At 39.2% G+C, this 19,615-nt stretch overlaps 2 protein-coding genes across 2 annotated transcripts; one reads left to right on the forward strand and one right to left on the reverse strand.

Moving 5' to 3' along the window:
- The first annotated feature begins 3,404 nt into the window (after positions 1 to 3,404).
- LOC105939603 (intercellular adhesion molecule 4) lies at positions 3,405 to 9,863 on the forward strand. The gene is made up of 7 exons (XM_012881839.3): positions 3,405 to 3,640; positions 5,921 to 6,080; positions 6,186 to 6,261; positions 7,183 to 7,321; positions 7,412 to 7,744; positions 9,085 to 9,177; positions 9,319 to 9,863. The coding sequence occupies exons 1-7, from the start codon at positions 3,586 to 3,588 to the stop codon at positions 9,387 to 9,389; spliced, it is 927 nt and encodes a 308-aa protein (XP_012737293.2). The 5' UTR covers positions 3,405 to 3,585; the 3' UTR covers positions 9,390 to 9,863.
- A 756-nt stretch (positions 9,864 to 10,619) lies between these two features.
- Positions 10,620 to 19,213, reverse strand: ubn1 (ubinuclein 1). The gene is made up of 13 exons (XM_012881865.3): positions 18,932 to 19,213; positions 16,854 to 16,952; positions 16,679 to 16,774; positions 16,272 to 16,421; positions 15,514 to 15,596; positions 14,805 to 15,402; positions 13,997 to 14,067; positions 12,318 to 12,447; positions 12,111 to 12,235; positions 11,775 to 11,858; positions 11,524 to 11,667; positions 11,400 to 11,447; positions 10,620 to 11,318 (listed from the first exon to the last, which is right to left on the reverse strand). Exons 1-13 carry the CDS (start codon positions 19,160 to 19,162, stop codon positions 10,889 to 10,891), a joined length of 2,289 nt encoding a protein of 762 aa, XP_012737319.2. The 5' UTR covers positions 19,163 to 19,213; the 3' UTR covers positions 10,620 to 10,888.
- Between the last annotated feature and the right edge of the window lie 402 nt (positions 19,214 to 19,615).

Genomic DNA, 19,615 nt, shown 5'->3' on the forward strand with positions numbered 1-19,615 from the left:
ATTCATGAGCAACTGTGGTTGTATGTTTGATTCCAGCTTCCCCCGTCACATGTTTATGTGCCTCTGGCCAAGGCACCTAACCCCAAGTTTCCTACTGATCTGCGTGTCAGTGTATGAATGTGTGTGAGATTGGGTGACTGTGGCTCTAGTCTGCAGCACTTGGAGTGGTCAGTATGACTGGAAAAGGGCCGTATAAGTTCAGTCCATTCACCCTTTACTCACTGATAGTGGTGACCTTTGTTGTAGACACATCTGCCCTGTATTATGCTTTTGTATTCTGTAATACATGTTGTAAGTGAAAAATATTTGTAATATTTTTTATAAGCGTATAATTGAGTCCTGTATGCCCAAATCTTGGTATTAATCCTTCCTCCTTTCTGTTCCTTCCAGTCATCATTTCTCCTGTTCCCCTTTTGATCCTATAAAAAAACATATTTAATTCTGTTTTTGACTCTGTAGTGGCATCAGCCATCTACTATGGTGGTGTTGTCTGTTGGCTGCAGCTTGTTAATTTAGGAAGCAGTTGGATAAGATCATCAGGAAGGTCAACTCTGGTGTACGGGTTCCCCTTGATCGAGCGCAGGTGGTTGGAGACTGGAAACCCAAAAATACCATACTGACCATACAGTACAGCTTATTATTATTATTATTATTATTATTATTATTATTATTATTATTATTATTATTATTATTATTATTATTATTATTATTATTATTATTATTATTATTATTTGTAGTAGTAGTAGTAGTAGTAGTAGTTGTATTACTGATCCTTATGTGTATCTGTGTGCTTCCATTTGCCTGTCACTTGAATTTCCTCTCTGAGGGACAATAAAGGATATGCCTATTCTATTCTATTTTTGTACTCCATAGAGCATAGGTTGATGGCAATTCGACTTCTCTTGTTTTATTAAAATGTTTCTCCTCTCATCCAAAAGGCTTATTCAGTTCTGAAAATGGTTGAAAGTAACACGTTTATAGTTTCCATTCAGAGCAAACAGGTTCATTATGATCAATAATGGGTCAATTAGGATATATCTAAAAGGTTGTCGTTCTTGTCAGCTTAACTTTCCCTTAACTTCTGTGATATTTTTATTATCATACTGTGAGGATACAAGAGTTTTTATATTTTGTACTTGAAATCTGAAAATGATGGCATACATCCCTAATCAGTGCACTAGAATGATGCTTTAAAAAAAATGAATTAAGTTCAGTTTCAGCTAAAGTTTAGCTTAGTATAGCTGACTAATGCCAGTTGTATTTAGTTAATGTATCATAGAGTATTGCATGTTAGCATGACAAATGTTAAAGAAAGTTAATGTTATGTTATGTTTATATAGAGTTCCCTGTTGTGTAGGCAGATGTTTAATATCTGCTTTATTCAAGATATTGAAGTTATCTTGCTTTCTAGGAAGTAGTTCACTATTTATTATATGTTTGGCAGTATTTCTAAGTTAATTACAAAGGTTTGATTAATAATTTGCTCAGACTTTCTTAGCAATATCCTAATTGGTGATCGTTATTTATCTGTGTACTTTATAGTACACTGACAAAATGTGAAAGGGTTCAAGAAGTACGAATGTTTTCAGTTTCAGCTAAGCTAAAGTTTCAGCTAAAGTTTTATTACCAAAAGCTTTTACCAGCTTTGGGTAATAAGATAACAACATTTTCACCCCTTTCCTTCAATAGCTCAAACTCAGTGAGATTGGATGTATTTATCTGGATCTCTATTTTCAGATTTTGGCACATATTCCCAATAGGATTTAGGTTGGCGCTTTAGCTTGGCTAATCCAGCACATGAATATGGATTTTATTTAGATACATCAGAGTAAAAGGGCCTGGATGCAAATAAAAAGCATGCTGTTCAGATTTTTAAAAGCTAAAATTTTCATGAACAATGAACAACGTCCCTCACAGTTTTGTACACCTTTCGTGTTAGTTAATCAGGTAAGGTTTAAATGGGGGGGAGTAAGGCACACCAAGACTTGATTCTAGAGTAAGGGAAACATGTCCTCTGCAGTGACAAATCGTGGCTTTCTGTCACACTTCCATCCAACGGAGGAGTGATTGATGGTTTCTTTCTTTTTCTGACTGCATTTTCAAAGGATAAAGTTTAGTAGAGGGACGATCATCAGGGGTTGGGCTTGGTCTCTTAAATCCAGCGAAAGGAACCTTTTAGTATTGTAGCATAGAAATGCATTTTAGACTAAATGGGATGAAGCAGAGCGGAGGCTGAGCCGGGCCATCTGGTCCAGCACCAGCGTCTGGCCTAACACATGCTATCCAGGAAGAAAGTTCCCCCAAACCTTGAAGACAGAAGGCTGTTGTAAGATAAGATAAGATAAGATAAGATAAGATAAGATAAGATAAGATAAGATAGGCTTTATTGATCTCACATTGGAGAAATTCACATGTCACATCGGCTCAGTAATCAGTAGTCATAGGAAGAAGGAGTCAAGTAGGACGAGGTTCATCAAATATACACAGTGTGTCCTCATTATACCATGGATCAAAAGGAGTAGGTAAGAAAAATAAAAATACAAAAAGAAATAAGGCAGAGGATGTCTTCTGTACATACACGGTGACTTATATGCATGTGTATTGACATATATTGGGGTGTAGTAACAGCAGAAGTCACTTCTTTCAGGATTATTGCACAGTGTATTAAATAGAATTGCACATTAGTTATTGCATGTTGGTTATTACAGTTGCAGTTATAGTTACGGTTGTGGTTACAGTTATAATTACAGTTATCGTTGCAGTTATTTTGCAGCATTGTATAATCTGATGGCAGCAGGGACGAATGACTGGCGGTAACGCTCCTTTTTACAGGCAGGGTGTCTCTGCCTGTCACTAAAGGAGCTGCTCAGCTCCTCTACATTGAAGATGTCATTGAAGTTCATGTGTCTGCAAAGAACAGCTACCCAGTACTTTGCTAATACGGGGTAAATGCAAGAATAAGTAGACAAAAAGATATAACCGAGCATGTTTGTCAGAGAACCCCTGTTTCAAAGGAACACGAGTGAAACATTAAACCATAAAAGCTGTGTGCTTTAAGAGGGTCAATTGTTAAATGTTGGGTATCATTTCTCTGTTGCTGAAGCAGATTCATGTAAACGCGAAAGTTAAAAATCTTAGGGGAATGAGAAAACGTACTTATATCCGCATATTTTGCATTTTTTTTGTGTTCCTCGGCGCTGAGTCGCAGCCCATCCCTGTTAATCACTAACAAACACACTGGAGTCATATTCAAACTCAATTCTTCCCCTCCATGCTGTAGCATTACACTGGATTATTCTTGACCCTCCCTTCCTTCCTCTCCTGATATACCAACAGAGAACGCCCAGGGTGGCTTTCAGGGCTTAGACCAAAGGAACTGCCTGATCATCATTGCAGAACAAGCACACACACACACACACACATACACACACACACACCAACATTTCCATAAAAGCCTGAAGTACCCTGTTGTTTTCTCAGAGCTCCAAGCCTGCGTTCCCGGCAGCATCAAGGATCAGACACTCAGAAAAGGTCTGTGTCATTTTATCCAGTTAACAGAAGTCAAAACTCAGACACCGGGGAAGGATGTGTGCAGCTGGATGGATGCTAACGCTTGTACTGATTCGCCTCATCGGGTCAGGTGAGTTAAATGAACCTTGGGATGAGCTTTTTACAAGACGGTGCGACAACCTCACATGGACCAAATCAGATTATGGAACGGCAACATATGTGTTATTTATTGCATCAAAAAGAGTAGATAAGAAGCACACCATCACAACAGGGAGGCGATTGGTTGCGAATAAACTGTGATTTCTAACAACCTGTGTTGGTATGTTGATGTTATATGGGTTTTAAGAAGCCTGAAGAAATAAAAGTCACAACTGCATGTACTCAGATCAGAAGTAGATGGATAATGTGTACAATATCTGCATATTTAGGCCAAACACATGGAAGTATAACCTACTTAACACACTGGTCTCTGCACTGTAGTTAAGACAAAGTCCCAATTTGTTTGTAAAAGACTAAGAAAATAAAGAAAACAAATGTAATATGCATCATTTAATTCACACTAATGTGGATTTTTAAGATCTATTATAAAATCTGATTGATTTAAAAAAAATATTAATTATTTTTGTAGAATTGCAAATAGTAGAAATGGATTTCTAAATAGTGAATAAAATAAATTAGAATATATATATAAAAAAAAAATTAGAGTTGTCTTAGAAAAACAAATGTATGTTGTGTGCATGTGTAGTAACATTAAATCTCATGATTTCTGGTACACAAATTCCAAAAGCTTATGTAGAAAACTTATTTTCACTCTTTCATCTATCACTAAATAATAATAATAATAATAATAATAATAATAATAATACATTTTATTTCAAGCACCTTTCAAAACACTCAAGGTCACTGTACATGTAAAAACAATAAATGGTAAAAGCAGTCGTCATAATTAAAAGAAACAACACAAATTACACAGAGGAAAGTAATATAAAATCATAATGAAAAGGCACTAAACATCTGAATTAACCGACAAAACATTTTAATCCATTTTAAATAACAATGGTTTCAACCTTTATTGGCTCTCCATAGGGAGACCGTCCGCCTGCAGGCTGGCAAAGGGGGATCCATAACAATAAACTTTGACAGCCAGCACGTCTCCTGCGGGTGAGATCATCAGATAGGAGACCAGCCTCGGGGTTCACTGGAACAATGGTCAATTCAAAAAGAGGAGTAGGTTCTTTTGACTTGGGCTGGGTGTCCTTCCTTCCTCAGAGGAACACGCTGGGTGTATTCAGCTTGTGAAGAAACAATGGTTCACAACAGATCAGCAGAATGGGTAATATTTCACGAGGTGGCAACTTTCAGTTGACCCTGCCCTGCCTTTTGCAAAGGCGGGAGATCCATGAGGTCATGCCTGGCGTTGCCAAAATAAATAGATGAAGGGATGTGTTGTTGTATTCATAAATAGATATCGTGTTTCGTAAAGGTTTTAGCATGTGCTCATGTTAAATATACAACACAGAGAAAAAGACTCAACATGATTAGTTTATTGCTTCATTTGAATTTATAATCTCTGTGCACTTTAACCAGATTAAGCTTTATCTATTTTAGGTCAATTAAGATGTGTCTTTAAACCATAAGACTTTTTACACATCTTTCCAGTTTGCTGTAGTTTTGGCCTCCAGGCAGGTTTGTAGGCCAACCTGCTCACACACACCTTTTCACTTTTGCCTACACATTAGCTGTGAGACTGGGATCAGGGTTTTTGTTGTCCGCTAAAAACATTTACTTTGTTGTCCCAAAACCTCTTTCTAAGTAATTTGGTGTCATGTGTGGTAACATTGCTTGTTTAGAAATCCCACTTTCTCCAAACTTTTGAGGTCTTGAGATGATTTGTGAGATCCTTGTACTTGAGCTGGGATGGTGTTTTCACTTTTACAAGTGTCCACTTTTTCCTCCAAATGTAAGACAGCTCGATAAAACCTAACACATTGTCGTTTTTGTTCCATGAAACCACAGGACGCGTCTCCAGAAATGTATGTCTTAGTCCCTGAGAGCTTCTGTAGTCTTACTTTTTATGTTGCTTTTTAAGCAATGGCTTCTTCCTCTCTGAGTGGCTTTTCAGTCCATGTTGCTGCATGACTAGTTTTACTGTATGCCAGCACATTCACACGGAGTTTTGCTTTTGTTCTGTGGCTGAACAAAACCAATTTACTGAAATGTTGGAAAGTAACCTATTTGGAGCTGACAATGCCATGACATCATCTTCTGTCTTTTAATAAATTATCTAGTGTACGTAAACTTCTGAATTTGAAGATAGTTTCTCTCTGTCAGTAAATATCGTGTTTCAGCTGTAAATAATGTATGACAGTAACTTATTTTTTCTTGTTCTTCTCGCTTTCTGTTCCATCAGCTACCTCTTCACCCTTAATCACTCCTGCTCCACCTCTTCCATCCCATATATCCCCTCCCTCAACAAACCTCCTGCCCCCAACCTCCACCGGCGGCCGTGCAGAGCTGGTAGCCACAGTGGACTGCAACCTGAAGATTTCACCTTCAGTTCTTGTGGTCAGGTACATTCTCAAGAACTGGGAGGAAAGCAGTTCTGCAGTTCTAAACCTCTGTCTCATTAGAAATAATCTGGTTAAGGAACATGCCAACAAACTCTCCTGTTTTAGGTTTGGGGATCCAGCCAAAGCTAACTGCTCAAATCCAAGCACTGGGTTTTCATTCCTTGGTTGGGAAAATATAAAGGTAAGCAATATATAAATAAATAAGAGAGTCTTATTGTGGAGTTTTAATTAAAAGAGAATAAAAGATTTTGAAATATAAAATGATACAAGAATACACATTTGTGTTTTTTGTTAATATAGAAGGCATGTTTGTATTAAGCCATTTAGGGCAAGGCTGTTTATTAATACAATCTAATGCACAGACACTTAGTGCTGTTGATGCTTAACTCTAACTTGTGGATCCCTATGACTCCAATGCTCAACATCTTTAGTCTTTGGTTCTACGTATCAGTCAAAGTAGCAGGTGTTCGGCTCAGGATTGTCCGGCCTTAGTTCACGAACAAATCAGTGATTCATTGGGTAGGTCTTGAAGAACTCGGGTCAGAATCTAAAGCATGGCTGGCCTCACTTGCCTCAGTTAAGATCATGATTCTGGACAAAAATTGCATCCATTAAGATGGTTTGAAGGTATAAATCAGACCAAAACTTGATGATCCACAAAACCTCTGAGAAATATTCTGTACACCAATTAGACAAAAGTGGAACCTTCATGAAGGTGTGCGTCCTGTCTCATCTGGCATAAAATAACATCATCCCAACATTAAAACACGGTGGTGGCGTGTGATGGTCTGGGACTGATTTGCTTCTTGAGGTCCTGCCTGACCTGCTGTGAGATTTTGGAAGCATGAGCTATTTTCTCTACCAAAAAATCTTGGCGGGAGAATGATGGGCCAGCAAATTGTGAGCTTAAGCTCTAGCAGATCTGGGTTATGTAACGTCACAATGATGCAAAGAAGTCCAGCAAGTTCCCTGGATGGCAAAAACAAGAAGGCTCTGGCGCACTTTAGTCTAAGATTCACTTTAAGTAGTTGTCACATTTTTGTAATCTTAAAAAAAAAAAAAGCTCCACATGTTTTGCATTTGTGCCTTTGTTCAAATGCAGGGAGATCCGCTTTACACAATGGAAAATTTCCTGGTGTTGAGTGTGGACAATATAACGGAATGGAGCATCAACCCTATATGCTTTGCAACCTCTGACCTGAGAGGGCCGTGCAACATTTCACTCCCTTTAATAGTCTACAGTGAGTTAACAATTAAAATGTTTTTGTTTCCCCCAACATATCAGAACATCTAAGCGTTTTAAGGTGCAGGACCTCTCCTTGCCTCCACAGAGCCACCAGAAAGAGTCTCCATCCAGTTTTTGAATCACACCGGCCCGATGTTTGAGAACCATAACTACACTCTGCAGTGCACAGTTCAGGACGTTGCACCCGTGGGAAAACTCGTTGTGACCTTCTATAGAGGACAGACCCCACTGGGTCGGTTCCGCTCCAGCAGGATCGCAGAGAAGACGCCAGTGAACGAGACCTTCACTCGGATCGTCACTCCCCACAGAGGGGACAATGGAAGCCAGTACTGGTGTGAGGCCAAGCTGGAACTGGGACCTACAGGACCGCAGCATCCTCCGGTGGAGATGTCGCAAAACCTCCCTGTGATGGTCCTCTGTGAGTGAACCCCATCTCTTCAAACTTTTTAACTGTTTTAATGATGAGATCTTCACCTTCACTTCAGAACAAGAATGTTCACCATTTTATTGGGATTTTATGGGACAAAAACACACAAAGTGATGCAGAACAATGAATTTGAAGGAAATAGATTTAAGGTTTTTAAAATCTTTCACTAATTATTTGAATCTAATTAGTAAATACAGTCTGCCCGCATTTTGTTTTATCTTAGCATTGATCCAGAGGTTGTGTAAACGCCTTGGTGGTTTCTTTAGAGAGCATTATTGGAAAAATGCTCTAAATAATAATAATAATAAAAAAAAAAACCTCCTGCTGTGGAGTTTTTTTTATTGGAAAAAAAATTCCACAGCAGGAGGCCGGGGAAAAAGCTTTGGACATCAGAATCAGCTTTAATTGGTAAGCTTCTGCACACAGATTAAGATTTAAGATATTTAAGAATACCAGAGACATAAGAAGGGAAATAAAAACCTTTTGGTAAATATGCAACTACACCGCTAAAAAAAATAGAAGATTTTGAAGGCACATTAAATTTTTATTGAAAATAGAGCACTGCTGGATATCCACTCTGAACAAAAGGATGCCACCTAACTTGATGAAAATCTTCAACCCACAGAGGAATTAATCCGAAGTCACGGAAAAAGTGAAACTGCAAAAAAACGATGTTGCAGGCTAGTTAGTGCATTTTGCTGAGATGTCATTGCAGCAACTTAAAATGGTCCTGAGCAACTAATATGGCCACTAAGTGCTTGGACAATGCCTGACAATGTCTGGGCACGCTCCTTATGAGGTGAAGGCTGGCATCCTGGGGTATTTCCTCCCAGATCCTGAGCAGGGCATCACTGAGCTCCTGGGCAGTCTGAGGTGCAACCTGATGGTGTTGGATGAACCTAAACATAATGTCCCAGAGATGTTCTGTTGGCTTAAAATCAGAGAAGCATGGAGGCCAGGGAATGACATCAATTGGTTTGTCCTCCAGGAACTGCCTTCTTGCTCTTGCTGCCATTGTTTATCCTTGTGAGACCCACAAAGGAATTGGAACATAACTGAAAGGATCTTCCCCATCGAGAAACATGTTAGTGGCAGCAGCATGCTGAGGGATGCTTTCCTTCAGCAGGGAGGGGACAGCTGCTTGGAGTTTATGTGATCAGGTCTACACAAAGTCATTTTCTTTCAGGATGTCTCTGTATTAAGCTCCTTTCCCATCATGTCAGAAGACACTAAAGTTTAAAACTTGACAAAAATGGGAAAGTTTAGAGATATGGATATATTTGTAACCACAATGTATATCAAAAACGTCTGCCATTTTTCCCCCCTTTAAGGGAATCCAGAAGTTCAGCCGACAAAGCTGCACATGAAAGAAGAGAAATGTTTAGAGTGTGAAGTGGAAACAACCCAGCCACTAGGAGGAAGGGGTAGGTTCCAAACAAGAATTTTATATTAAAAAAAAAATTATTCACCTTATTTACCCCAATTAGTTTAATCATTTTTAATTTTCATGATGAATACTAGGTAAAAATGGAAGGCTTTTTAAAACTGTTTAAATTTTCTTATAGGATCTACCAACAGCTACAGAGGAGGCTTCATATCGATAGCGCTTCTTGCTCATTTGATTAACGGACTTTGAAACGTGAAGGAAAACAGATCGACACCCAAGTGAATTTGGTTTGGACTGGTCCTGATGGGGGAAACAACTCAGAAGATCCATTTCTTTAAATGAAAGCCCCCCCCCCCTTTTTGTTCCTTATAAAAGGCCACAAACAGTAGGTTCCAATAAAAGAAACGGCTCTCTTATAAAGAGCCATTGTTGAGGTACATGTTCTGACAGTATTTGACCAACTCTTGCTCAAAAAGTTCAATCCCATTTTTCTGAATGCTGCTTTAAAGAAAATATTTTGTGCATTATAGCCTTTTGGATATTGTCAACTAGTGTACATACTTATGTTTCTGTCCAGATTAAATGTTGTGAAATGTGCCTTTAGGCCTAACTTTACACAGCAATTGATAAATTCAATCATTGTTTAAATGTTTGTAGTGTCAAAATAACAGCACTTCTTAAAGTTGAAACAGGTTTGTAAAAATACAGAAGACAGGAAGTGTTTCCGTTGTCTTTATCGACCGTCTCTGGTGAATTTAAGATGTTCAGAATTTAATGCCCCAGATGCCCAACAGTGCTGTGTGCAATTTGACCCCTTAGAGATAGTTTTACAAATGTGTCCTCACTTCAAATATATATTTGACTAACCACATAAAGCAACAAGGAGAAAACCTGTGCAGTTGTGAAAAAGCAATCACCCCCTGCCTGAATCAGATTATATTTTTGATAAAGCTAAGAATGATTTCATAAGCCACACCCAAGTCTGCTAATTGGCAGATTTGTAGAATTAAGGAACCACTAGAACCTTTCAGGCCACATGAAGTAGGCAAAAAGAGACAAAACCCAAAAAGCAGCAAGTCTCAATAACAGAACACCTTTCAGTCTGGAAAGGCTCGTAAGTCAACTTCTAAAGGCTTTCAGATTCTAGTGTAGAGCCAGTATTTTTGTAGGGGTTTCTTGGCTGGTTTTCTTCCTTTTTACATTGCAATATTGACCTAATCTATCAAAAAAAAAAAAGTTTACAAATGTACCCGTTAGTTTTCCAAACTCAGGGTTTCATGGTAACAAAACCAAAGTAATATGGTTATACTTGTTGGCCCTCACCAACCCCCCATGCAACATGCTGAGGACGACCAGCAGAGCACAAAGTTCTTCATCTCTCCACTTTGCTGAAGCCTTCAAGCCTTGGATTATTTTGGCAAACTGCTCATTACAAATTTACTCATAGCAGAACATCTGTTTTTTGCACAGAAGACCAGTCAACTGTAGCTTGACGTTGCTCTGTAGTAGGTTTCAACATTCAGCCTGGGATAAAACTTCTTTGCAGCTTTATTTATTTTTAATAAGGAAAAATTAGAAACAGCGCTGGAAGATCAGGGACAAACGTGCATAATGTCCAATTTAGGACAGCAAAGCCATTTAACTGTCATCTCATCTTTAAGAGCTTTGACTGGGCTCCAATAAACCCTCAGGAATTACTATAGATTAACAGGAGGCTCAGGCATTTTACATTTATATGAAAATTACCTCTACTGTCCGTTTTGGAGTTGGGAGGCTCCAAAAGATCTCCCGTCTCCAACCTGCAACAGCTGGGGCAAAACGACCTGACTTTCAGGGAAATTGATTGGGCTGGAGTGGGGTGGTGGAGGAGGACTTCTGTCTTCCATCCCAAAGCTCCAGGGCTTGAAAACAGCCGTCGCCAAGTAGTCCCTGGAAAGTGCATGGGGCTGCTCAAGAGCCAGCGCCTGCTCAGCAAGGATATCCAGGAGGGAACGTCCAGGAGCAGATGTGGCGATGGCTGCAGGTTTGTCTGCCTTTGAGGGCGACGAGACAGAAACACCCGACTCAAACTTCTGTTCTTCGGTTCCCTGAAGACTCCTGCACCCATCTGTAGCTTTGGAAGCCCCACCAACAGAAGACTGACGCTTTTCAGCTTGAAAGCTCTTGGCTTTGTTTACTCTGAACACATGAGAACATGCACACTGTTTGATAAAGATTTCAACTGCAATACAAGTCATATTGCTAGATTTAAAAACGTACGGCAGTGAGAAGAGACCTGACAACTTCCTGCTCTCCCTCATCAGCACTCTGAAACAATAATGACATAAAGACAGACTTGAGATGTCAATTTAAAAAATAAAAAAATAAAAAAAAGGCTGCATACCTTAACGGCATCCATCCTTTAGGCCAAAGTGATTTCACTTCATTGTCAAGCACAGTTTTCAGGTACTCCTCAAGTTCCTGCCCTTCTTTCCCCTCATTTTGACATTTCTCCAATTGCCCTTTCAAAAAGAGATCCAAGCAATCCCTGCATGTTACAATAACAAAAAGGATCACAATAAGAAGCCAATAATCCACATTTCCCTTTAGTCCATATTGAACAATTGAATAAGGAACATTTTTGCACCAACCCACCTGATCTCCTGATTCCACTGGAACAACTTCTTTGGAACACCTTTTCTGCTACTTTTCTCCTCCATGTTTTCCTCCTCCGTTACCCTGAGGTGGAGTTGGAAATACAAAGTACTAAGGGCAATGTGCGCTGCTTCCAGTTATACAGACAGATTTATATACATCATTTTAAGAGTCATTTAAAATGTGGGGTCAGTCTTCTGATTTAGTTTTCTTAGATTTAGATGAATGAAAATGTATAACCTAGATAATGCATTTAGATGAAAATTGAATTTTGGCCATCACAGTTTATGTACTTTAAAAACAACGATATTTCATAAGAAACAATGATGAACTTACTTTAAAGACTTGGCCTGCTCATAGGCCTGGCAACTTTCCTGAAAACGCGCCATCTGCTCAGGCATTGATCTGTCAATGGCCTCATTAAGTTTCTGCAGTGGATCTTCTGCACCAAGAAGTTCCTCCTTAAAAATAAATTGGTGTTAAAAAACACGAGTCACACACTGCTTGTAAAGAAATATAATTCAGACTCCTAAGCTCACTGACTTCGTGTGTGACGAGCAGTTTCTTTACTCGTTTCATCAGAGTATCTTTGCTGCAGGGCATGAAGGAGGACAGGTGTTTGTAGAGCTTTGAGCGAAGCTGGCTGCTCTGTTCCTGACACTGCAGCTCAATACTGAAGCGAGACAAACATGAGCTGAATGCCACACTCAAAATGATTAAGACATAAAAATCAACTTCCTAAATCCACTTTAATCTGTCAATTGATGTCAGAATAATTTAGCCGCTTAATAAAAATGTGTTACAATTGGAGGACCAGAATTAATTGTATTTGTTTTTAAAAGAAAAACAGGATTAGCTGCTATGGGGAAACTGCTTCATGTTCAAACCAATAGCTTCAACACAACACTCTTGTGCAGCTTCCATGTTCATTTTTGGGGGAAGTCGATGTTATAGCTTGAATGAGGGTCACAGCTTTTGAGTTAACTTATTTTATGTTTTTATTGCACACATTTTATTTAGTTGTACGCGTTTCTCTACACCAACCAGCAGAGGTAGATATAAGAGCAAGAAACTGTACTCAACAGTAGGATTACTTATTTCTCAGGTAGAAGTAAAAACATGCTGTAAAGCTATTCCTAGAAGTACATTTCTTTTTTCCCCAAAACCTTACAAATAAATGTAACTAGTTGCTTCCCACCTCTGGTGACTTGCAACATTAGATAGACAGTGAAGTAATGGGACAAAAACAATGTCACCTCAGCCTGCTTTTCACTGGAGCATATCATCAACCCAAGCAAGGGAATTTATTTCTGGGTTAGCTTGCGAGAGGTAAAATTTGTATTTTGTAGCATTTAGGCTACACAGCGCACAGTTGCTGGCACCATTGCATTACAGCAAGTAGATATTTGGTTCTAATCTTGAAAAGAGGGCCATTTTTTATAAAGTTCTCATGTTATATGTGTGAATGTCTTTTTTTTTTTTTTAAATGGGTGGTCTAGCTTTCTCCCAGAGTCCAGAAACATGACTGTTCGCTCTTATTAAGCCTTTTAAATTGCCCTTAGGTATGAGTGTCTGCATGCATGACTGTCCCTTCTGTGTGTCCCTGTGGTGGAGTGGCCATTTTTCTGGGGTGGCTCCTGTCTCTCGCCCACTGGAGATGGGCTGCAGCTCCGATACTGCAAGGCTAAACGGGTATAGATAACGAATGAATACCTCCACCTGAACCTTTCAGGAAATTGGAGTAATGCAATTTTATTTTTTATATAAAAAGGATTCTAAATATAAAAAAATCCCCATTAGGTCCCTTGGAAATTCAGCAGACTTATTAATATCAGGGTACACAACTTCTGTCTTATCCACTCCACTTTTATCCACTTCAGTGGAGCTGGGCTTAAGTGACAGACTTTGGTCCATTTAAAGTATTTTATCTTTTCCATTAAGTAACCAGCAGCTACATAATAGTTTGCTTTGACTAGCATGTTATTGAAGCACCTAACAAAAAAAAAAAAGTTTGCCTATTTTGAGCTTTTGTTACCTCAGAAGTAGTAGCAACTGTTATACAAACTATGACATAATCTGCTTTACCCAAGAAGGAAGTGCAGCCATTTGCAGGAATACATGATCAGTGTAACATTACACAAATGGCGCTCGCATAATGATCGCATGCAGTTTTGTAGTTTCAAAGATATTTACAGCGAAAAGCTTGTTGTGGGTTAACTTACTCGAGCAGAATTGAGTTGATATCTGGGCTGAAGAACTTGAGTTTTGACTCCCCCTCCAATGTCTTGGCAGCCTGAAAAAAAGTGAATCTGCTGTACATCTTTACATTCAAACGTTTTTTGGAGTACTTTAAATTCAAAGGGGTGCAACAAAAAGGGCTTTGAATAGGTTAAAAAAATATTTACAAAAAAAAAAAAAAAAAAAGAGTATAGAAGCAAAACTTTAAAGCAACATATGTTGATTTTCAATTCTTTCTTTTCACATTGAAATCATTTAGTTGTGGTCTGTACAAAGTAGAACTGCAACACTTCAGTCTGCATTCCTCAAATTTACTCCCACATTCCCCATTTATCCTTTTTCTGGAGGTGCGTCTGAGAGCAACTTGTTTTGGTGTCGTCTCTTTAAATCTAAAGGAAAGCAGCTCTGCATCACATACTGTGACATAATTGTTAAAAAAAAATAAAAATAAAAAAAATGTAGTAGAGAAACAGAACACTAAACAGCTTGAAAGATGACCTAAACAATATAAATATATATTTGCAGCACCTAGAGAATAAATTACCCTCCCCTGTACACAAAAAATTTAACAGCTAAAACATGGATTTTGCATGATATGTCCACTTTAAAGGAAGAAACGGTGCTACAGTAAGGAAAAGAAAAAACAGCAATGCAAGGCTATATAAAGACAAAATTTAAACCATAAATGGTAAGAATATACAAAAAAAAAAAAAACATCAATTGATAGCAAGTGTAATATAATCCCCATATCCACAAAAATCACATTCAGTTACCATCATAAGCAAATCTTACCATCACGAGAGTCCTAACGCTTTCTTCCAGCTCCAAGGGAAGACCCTCAGGCAGAGGGGCGCTCTGAGACGGTGCCACAGGACCGGCTTCTGCCTGCAGCTGAAGTTGCTCTGAGTGAGGCTTCGGCAGCTGGTTGGTCTTTCCCGTTAAGAGTTGGGGTTCAGCTTCTGACTGAATGTCGTGTTGGATCTGAAGATCGGATCTGGCTTTGATGAGCTGCGTTTCAGCAGCCGTTTGAGGAAGAGATTTTGGTGACAAATTCTCTTCGCTGACTTCTAACAAAGAGTCCAAGTCTATATCAAAGTCCACTGTGCTGGCTGCTTGGATCAGAGCGTGGTCGTTAGTGGAGCCGATCAAACTGAGGAGCGGGTCCGTTAGACCAGAACCGCCTCCCCCAGCCGCGTCTGCCTGGAACAGGGAGGCTGGGGTCGCGTCAGGAACGACAGACTGCATCTGATTTGCCTTCTGCCGCTCCGTTTCCTTCTCTCGCTGAAACTTTTTCAGCATGCTGGTGACGCTCAGCATCTTCGCAGCCTTTTTCTTCTGTTTGTTTCTGTGGATGACCTTCAAGTCATCCACCTCTGTTTTGGACACAGTGCTACAAAGGGAACAATCACGTGAGTGAATGAAGTCAAATGTTTTCAAATCCCATCACACAGACTTCAGTCAGGAGTGTCTTTCCCCCCCCCCCCTCTTTGAGCAGGTGTACCTCAGTTTTGAGTTGCTCTTCATCTCCCTGATAGCTTTGCACCGTTTCTTTGGCTTATCATGCTCCTCATCGAGTTTACGTTTCTAACAATGTACAGCGAAATGCGGTATTAACATACAAATCCAAAATTAACAGAGTTTGACTATTAAATCTCACACAAAGTGGTACTGGACAGTTAAAAAGAAAATCCAAGAGTGAGGATACACCAGTTCAATAACCTAGTTCCATGCTGTGGAAGTTTTAGTACCACTAAAAGCATATAAGAAAAAAAAAAAATAAATCAGAGAGCTGTGATGTAAAAATATAAGTGTTGAGACATTTGGGCTAATCGGGCTGAAAAAGAGCCAGAAATCCAGCTAACAGGAAGGCAGGTGTTCAAGGGGACCAAATACAGCAGATTTTTTTGCCCTCTACTTGAAACATGTTGGAGTTGGAAATGTTGGCAGCCTTTTGTAAATCTCAGAGTTAAACAGGCAAATAATGACATTCTGCAGGAAACACAGCCAGAATCTACAGTGTAGGTGATGCTAGACACGCCAACCTTTACAAGGTGACATATGTCGTAAGATCGTGTGCAATCCTTTTGTCTTTGTTTTAGTACAGCTCTCACACAGATTACATATGCCCCTAATATAAATAACCACCTTGATCATTACCGTTATTAAACACTAAGTCAGTTAGAATCTTTATCAAGGCTTTACAAAAACTGAAGCTGCATTTAAAATGATAAAAAAAAAAAAAGGTGAAAGTCAGCTTACACCGCCTGTATTCGCTGGCTCAAATATTCCCTCCTCTGTTGAGCAGTCATCGGTGTCTGTGTCAGAGGTCTGACGAAAGTGCAGCATGCCTGAATTCACGTAGAATCCACCAAATTTTGTTGTAAGGGAGAACGGCACAAACTCGTCATACTGGAGCAGAACCACAAAATAAATGCCTGTTAATTTTACAGTTAAATACTAGTGAGAATAACTAATTAACAGGGCCAGAAATTAAAGTTAAACTACAACAAAGTTCCTCAGAAAACAATTTCTCAACTTTACTTTACCAGACTTGTCACATAAATTGGATTGTTTTCAACCCAGACAATCTGAGAAAATAAAAATCCATAGCTATGGCAATTTGATTTGAAATGGATAAAAAAAAAAAAAAAAAAAAAGATTCTCACCGCCTCAGAGTTGTCGATGAAAGAATCATCATCGTCATATCCAAACCCAATGTCAACGAGGTCCTGAATGCGGTCCTTTTTCTTACGTTTGTCACCCTGGAACAACCGAACATTAAGTAACTCAGTCCTAAAATGATAAAATTATAATATTTACTGTTCACTCATGGCTGCTCACATATTTTTCCTCCAGCTTTCTGGCGATGGCAGCAGCTTCATCCTGTTCTCTCTTTTCTTCCAGTTCAAGTCGGGTCAGAGGGACTTCATCTTCTGTTTGCTTTAACCGGCAACGTCAAGCATCACATTAAATGTTATGGTCCAAACCAAGTAAAACGTTCTGCTTTCCATTATATGGAGCTAATTTTTTTTTTTTTTTTTTTTTTTTTTACATTCATAGCACTTCAAAAAGGGTAGAGATCTAAATGTTTCTGGTGCAACTTCACCAACCCCAAGGTGCATGGAGAAGGTGAAACATCTTATGTGCTGGAGACTCCAGCAACAGTACAGGGAAACAACTTTATCAAGGTGTAATGATGTTTCCTAGCATCTCAAGTGTTGCTGGAGTCTTCACCTCACCAGCTCTCCAAAAGTATACAGCAACAGACAGTAAATATGTATTAAGCTGCATAATAATTCTTGTGAAGATCATCTATAACCCTTGTGATATTTGTTCAGGTGAGCTCCCAAGGTCAACGGATTACCAAAAATAAAAAAAGTCATATTAGATCATACAAGCTAAATCCTTCAATTATCTTCAATCCAAAACAGACTTGTACAATAAATATTAACTTGAAAGACTGTTGGTGCATTAGGTTTAAAGATTAAAATGCAAAGTAGTAGAGATCTGGTATAAGCCAATTGGAGCTGTACTGAAGTTGGAGCTTTTTAAAAAGAAAAAAGAAAACATTAAACCTAATAAAAATACATTTGAAGCTGCTGTGATTTAAGTCCATGTTATTTTTTTCACATTTCATGCAAAAATGGCAACAGATAAGCCTTATTGTAAACATAGCTTCTGTTCTTCCCAACAATTAGTTCACCCATAATTAGTTGGCCAGGTAGTTTGTGTTTTGATTTTCAAATAGAAGCAAATGGATCCAATTCAAAACTCTTTGTGACAAATGTTTAACTTTTTTCGGTAAACTTGAAGAATGCAGGACCTGCAGTCACTGCTTATTAAGATCAGTGTGGAACCCTGGTTAAAAAATAAAATACAACTAATGCTGAAATAAATGGTCTGGCATAGTTTGAGAGCTATACACTAGAAAATGCAGCAGTTCAGTCTGATTTTGATAGGCAGCTCGATCATTTTTGCCACCATTACTTGCGCACGGGGCGTGGTTTGACCGCCATTCCCAACAACGCGTTGTTCCGACACACGCATTAATTGAAGTCAAAACGCTGTGTGTATGTATCGTTCTCTCCCTTGTTTATCCTCGTTTACCTTTTGTCCTTTTTCTCTTCAACCTTCTTGTTTTAGTGTCCATATAAACATGAAAGTTTCCCTGCATAAATTATAAGAAAGCTACTTGCACATATAAATCAAGCAGAGCCCGTGTCTGATGCCAGTTCTAGACCAAATTTAGCAGGGGGGCCAGGGTGGGACCAGTGTTTTTTTCACAGGGGCACAGAAGATTTTTTTTTGGGGGGGGGGGTTTGGGGGGGGGGAGACTTAACAGGTCAACATTTGATCGTTTAATATATTAAGTAAGCCAAAGAGCCAATTGTGGCTCTGGAACTGCAGGTTGCAGACCCCTGATCTTTTCTCAATACAGTGGGAGCTTAACATGAAACAGCTTAATTGTTATTTTTTTTTTTATATTTTTTTTTTAAATTATTTTATTATTGGGTAAAAACTTACAAAAAACAAAACAACAACTGACCCAAATGACCAGTCAGTCACGGTATATTTGTCAGCATTTATCATCCTAAAGAAATTTAATATCATGTTTTTAGTACAGGGGCCAGGAACAATTCTACAGGGGCACAGGCCCCTGTTGGCCCCTGTCTAGAACCACCCCTTAGCGGAGCACTACGGCAAAAGCAGTAAGGCTCTACACTAAAATATGTATATAAAAACATTTTACTACTGCTTCTACTATATGGACAGCATCTGATGACATAATAAACTCGGATTGGTCTGGCAGGCTTTCTCTGACCTCCAGCTTTGCTCTCCAGGTCATCTCCTCCCTCACCACCTTAATTAAGGAAAGCGCCCACTGGTTTCCATGGTGACAATCACAAGACAACACCTACCTTCCTCTCCACCAGCTCACAGTAGTTAAACTCAGGAAAGCTCTTCTTGTCAGGCTCAAACAAGGCGACAACCAGCCGCACGGTCTCGACGACAGACGGCCGCGCTGACCCGGCCGCCTTGTCCTCCTGAACACCCGCAGGACCCCGCAGGGCAGCCTGAGGTGAGCTGGAACTAAACGAAGCGACGCCGCAGCTCAGAGTGGTGAGATGAATTCTCCGAGACTCAGCCATTATCTCTGACGCGCGGACGGCAGCGTCGGTTTTGATGCGAAGGTTGCTGCAGCTGGAAGGGTTCAATTAACAACAAGTGGAGGCAGGTGCGCGCCTCTGGTTCTAGAGACGTGCGCCTCACCGTCGGCCAATGACGTAGCTGCACAGGTGTAAGGAGTAGTAAATATTCAGCAGAATGAATAGTATTTTTTTATCTTATCACAGCAGCATATTATTATTATTAATATTATTATTAGATCTCTTTTTACTAGGCTATATAAATAAACCAAAAAGTTTTAAAGAAATAACCTGATTTAGTGCACAAAGTTCAAGGAATCTTTTTTGTCCTCGTAGGACAATTTGTTTTACAGCTCACAGTAGCAGGCAAACAATTCAACAACAATCACTCGGACAAAAAATAAAAAAATAAAAAAATAATTCAGTAGAGCAAAAGCTGGAGGGACAAATTAATAT

The sequence above is a fragment of the Fundulus heteroclitus genome, chromosome 5 (assembly GCF_011125445.2).
Source record: "Fundulus heteroclitus isolate FHET01 chromosome 5, MU-UCD_Fhet_4.1, whole genome shotgun sequence".
NCBI lineage: Eukaryota > Metazoa > Chordata > Actinopteri > Cyprinodontiformes > Fundulidae > Fundulus > Fundulus heteroclitus.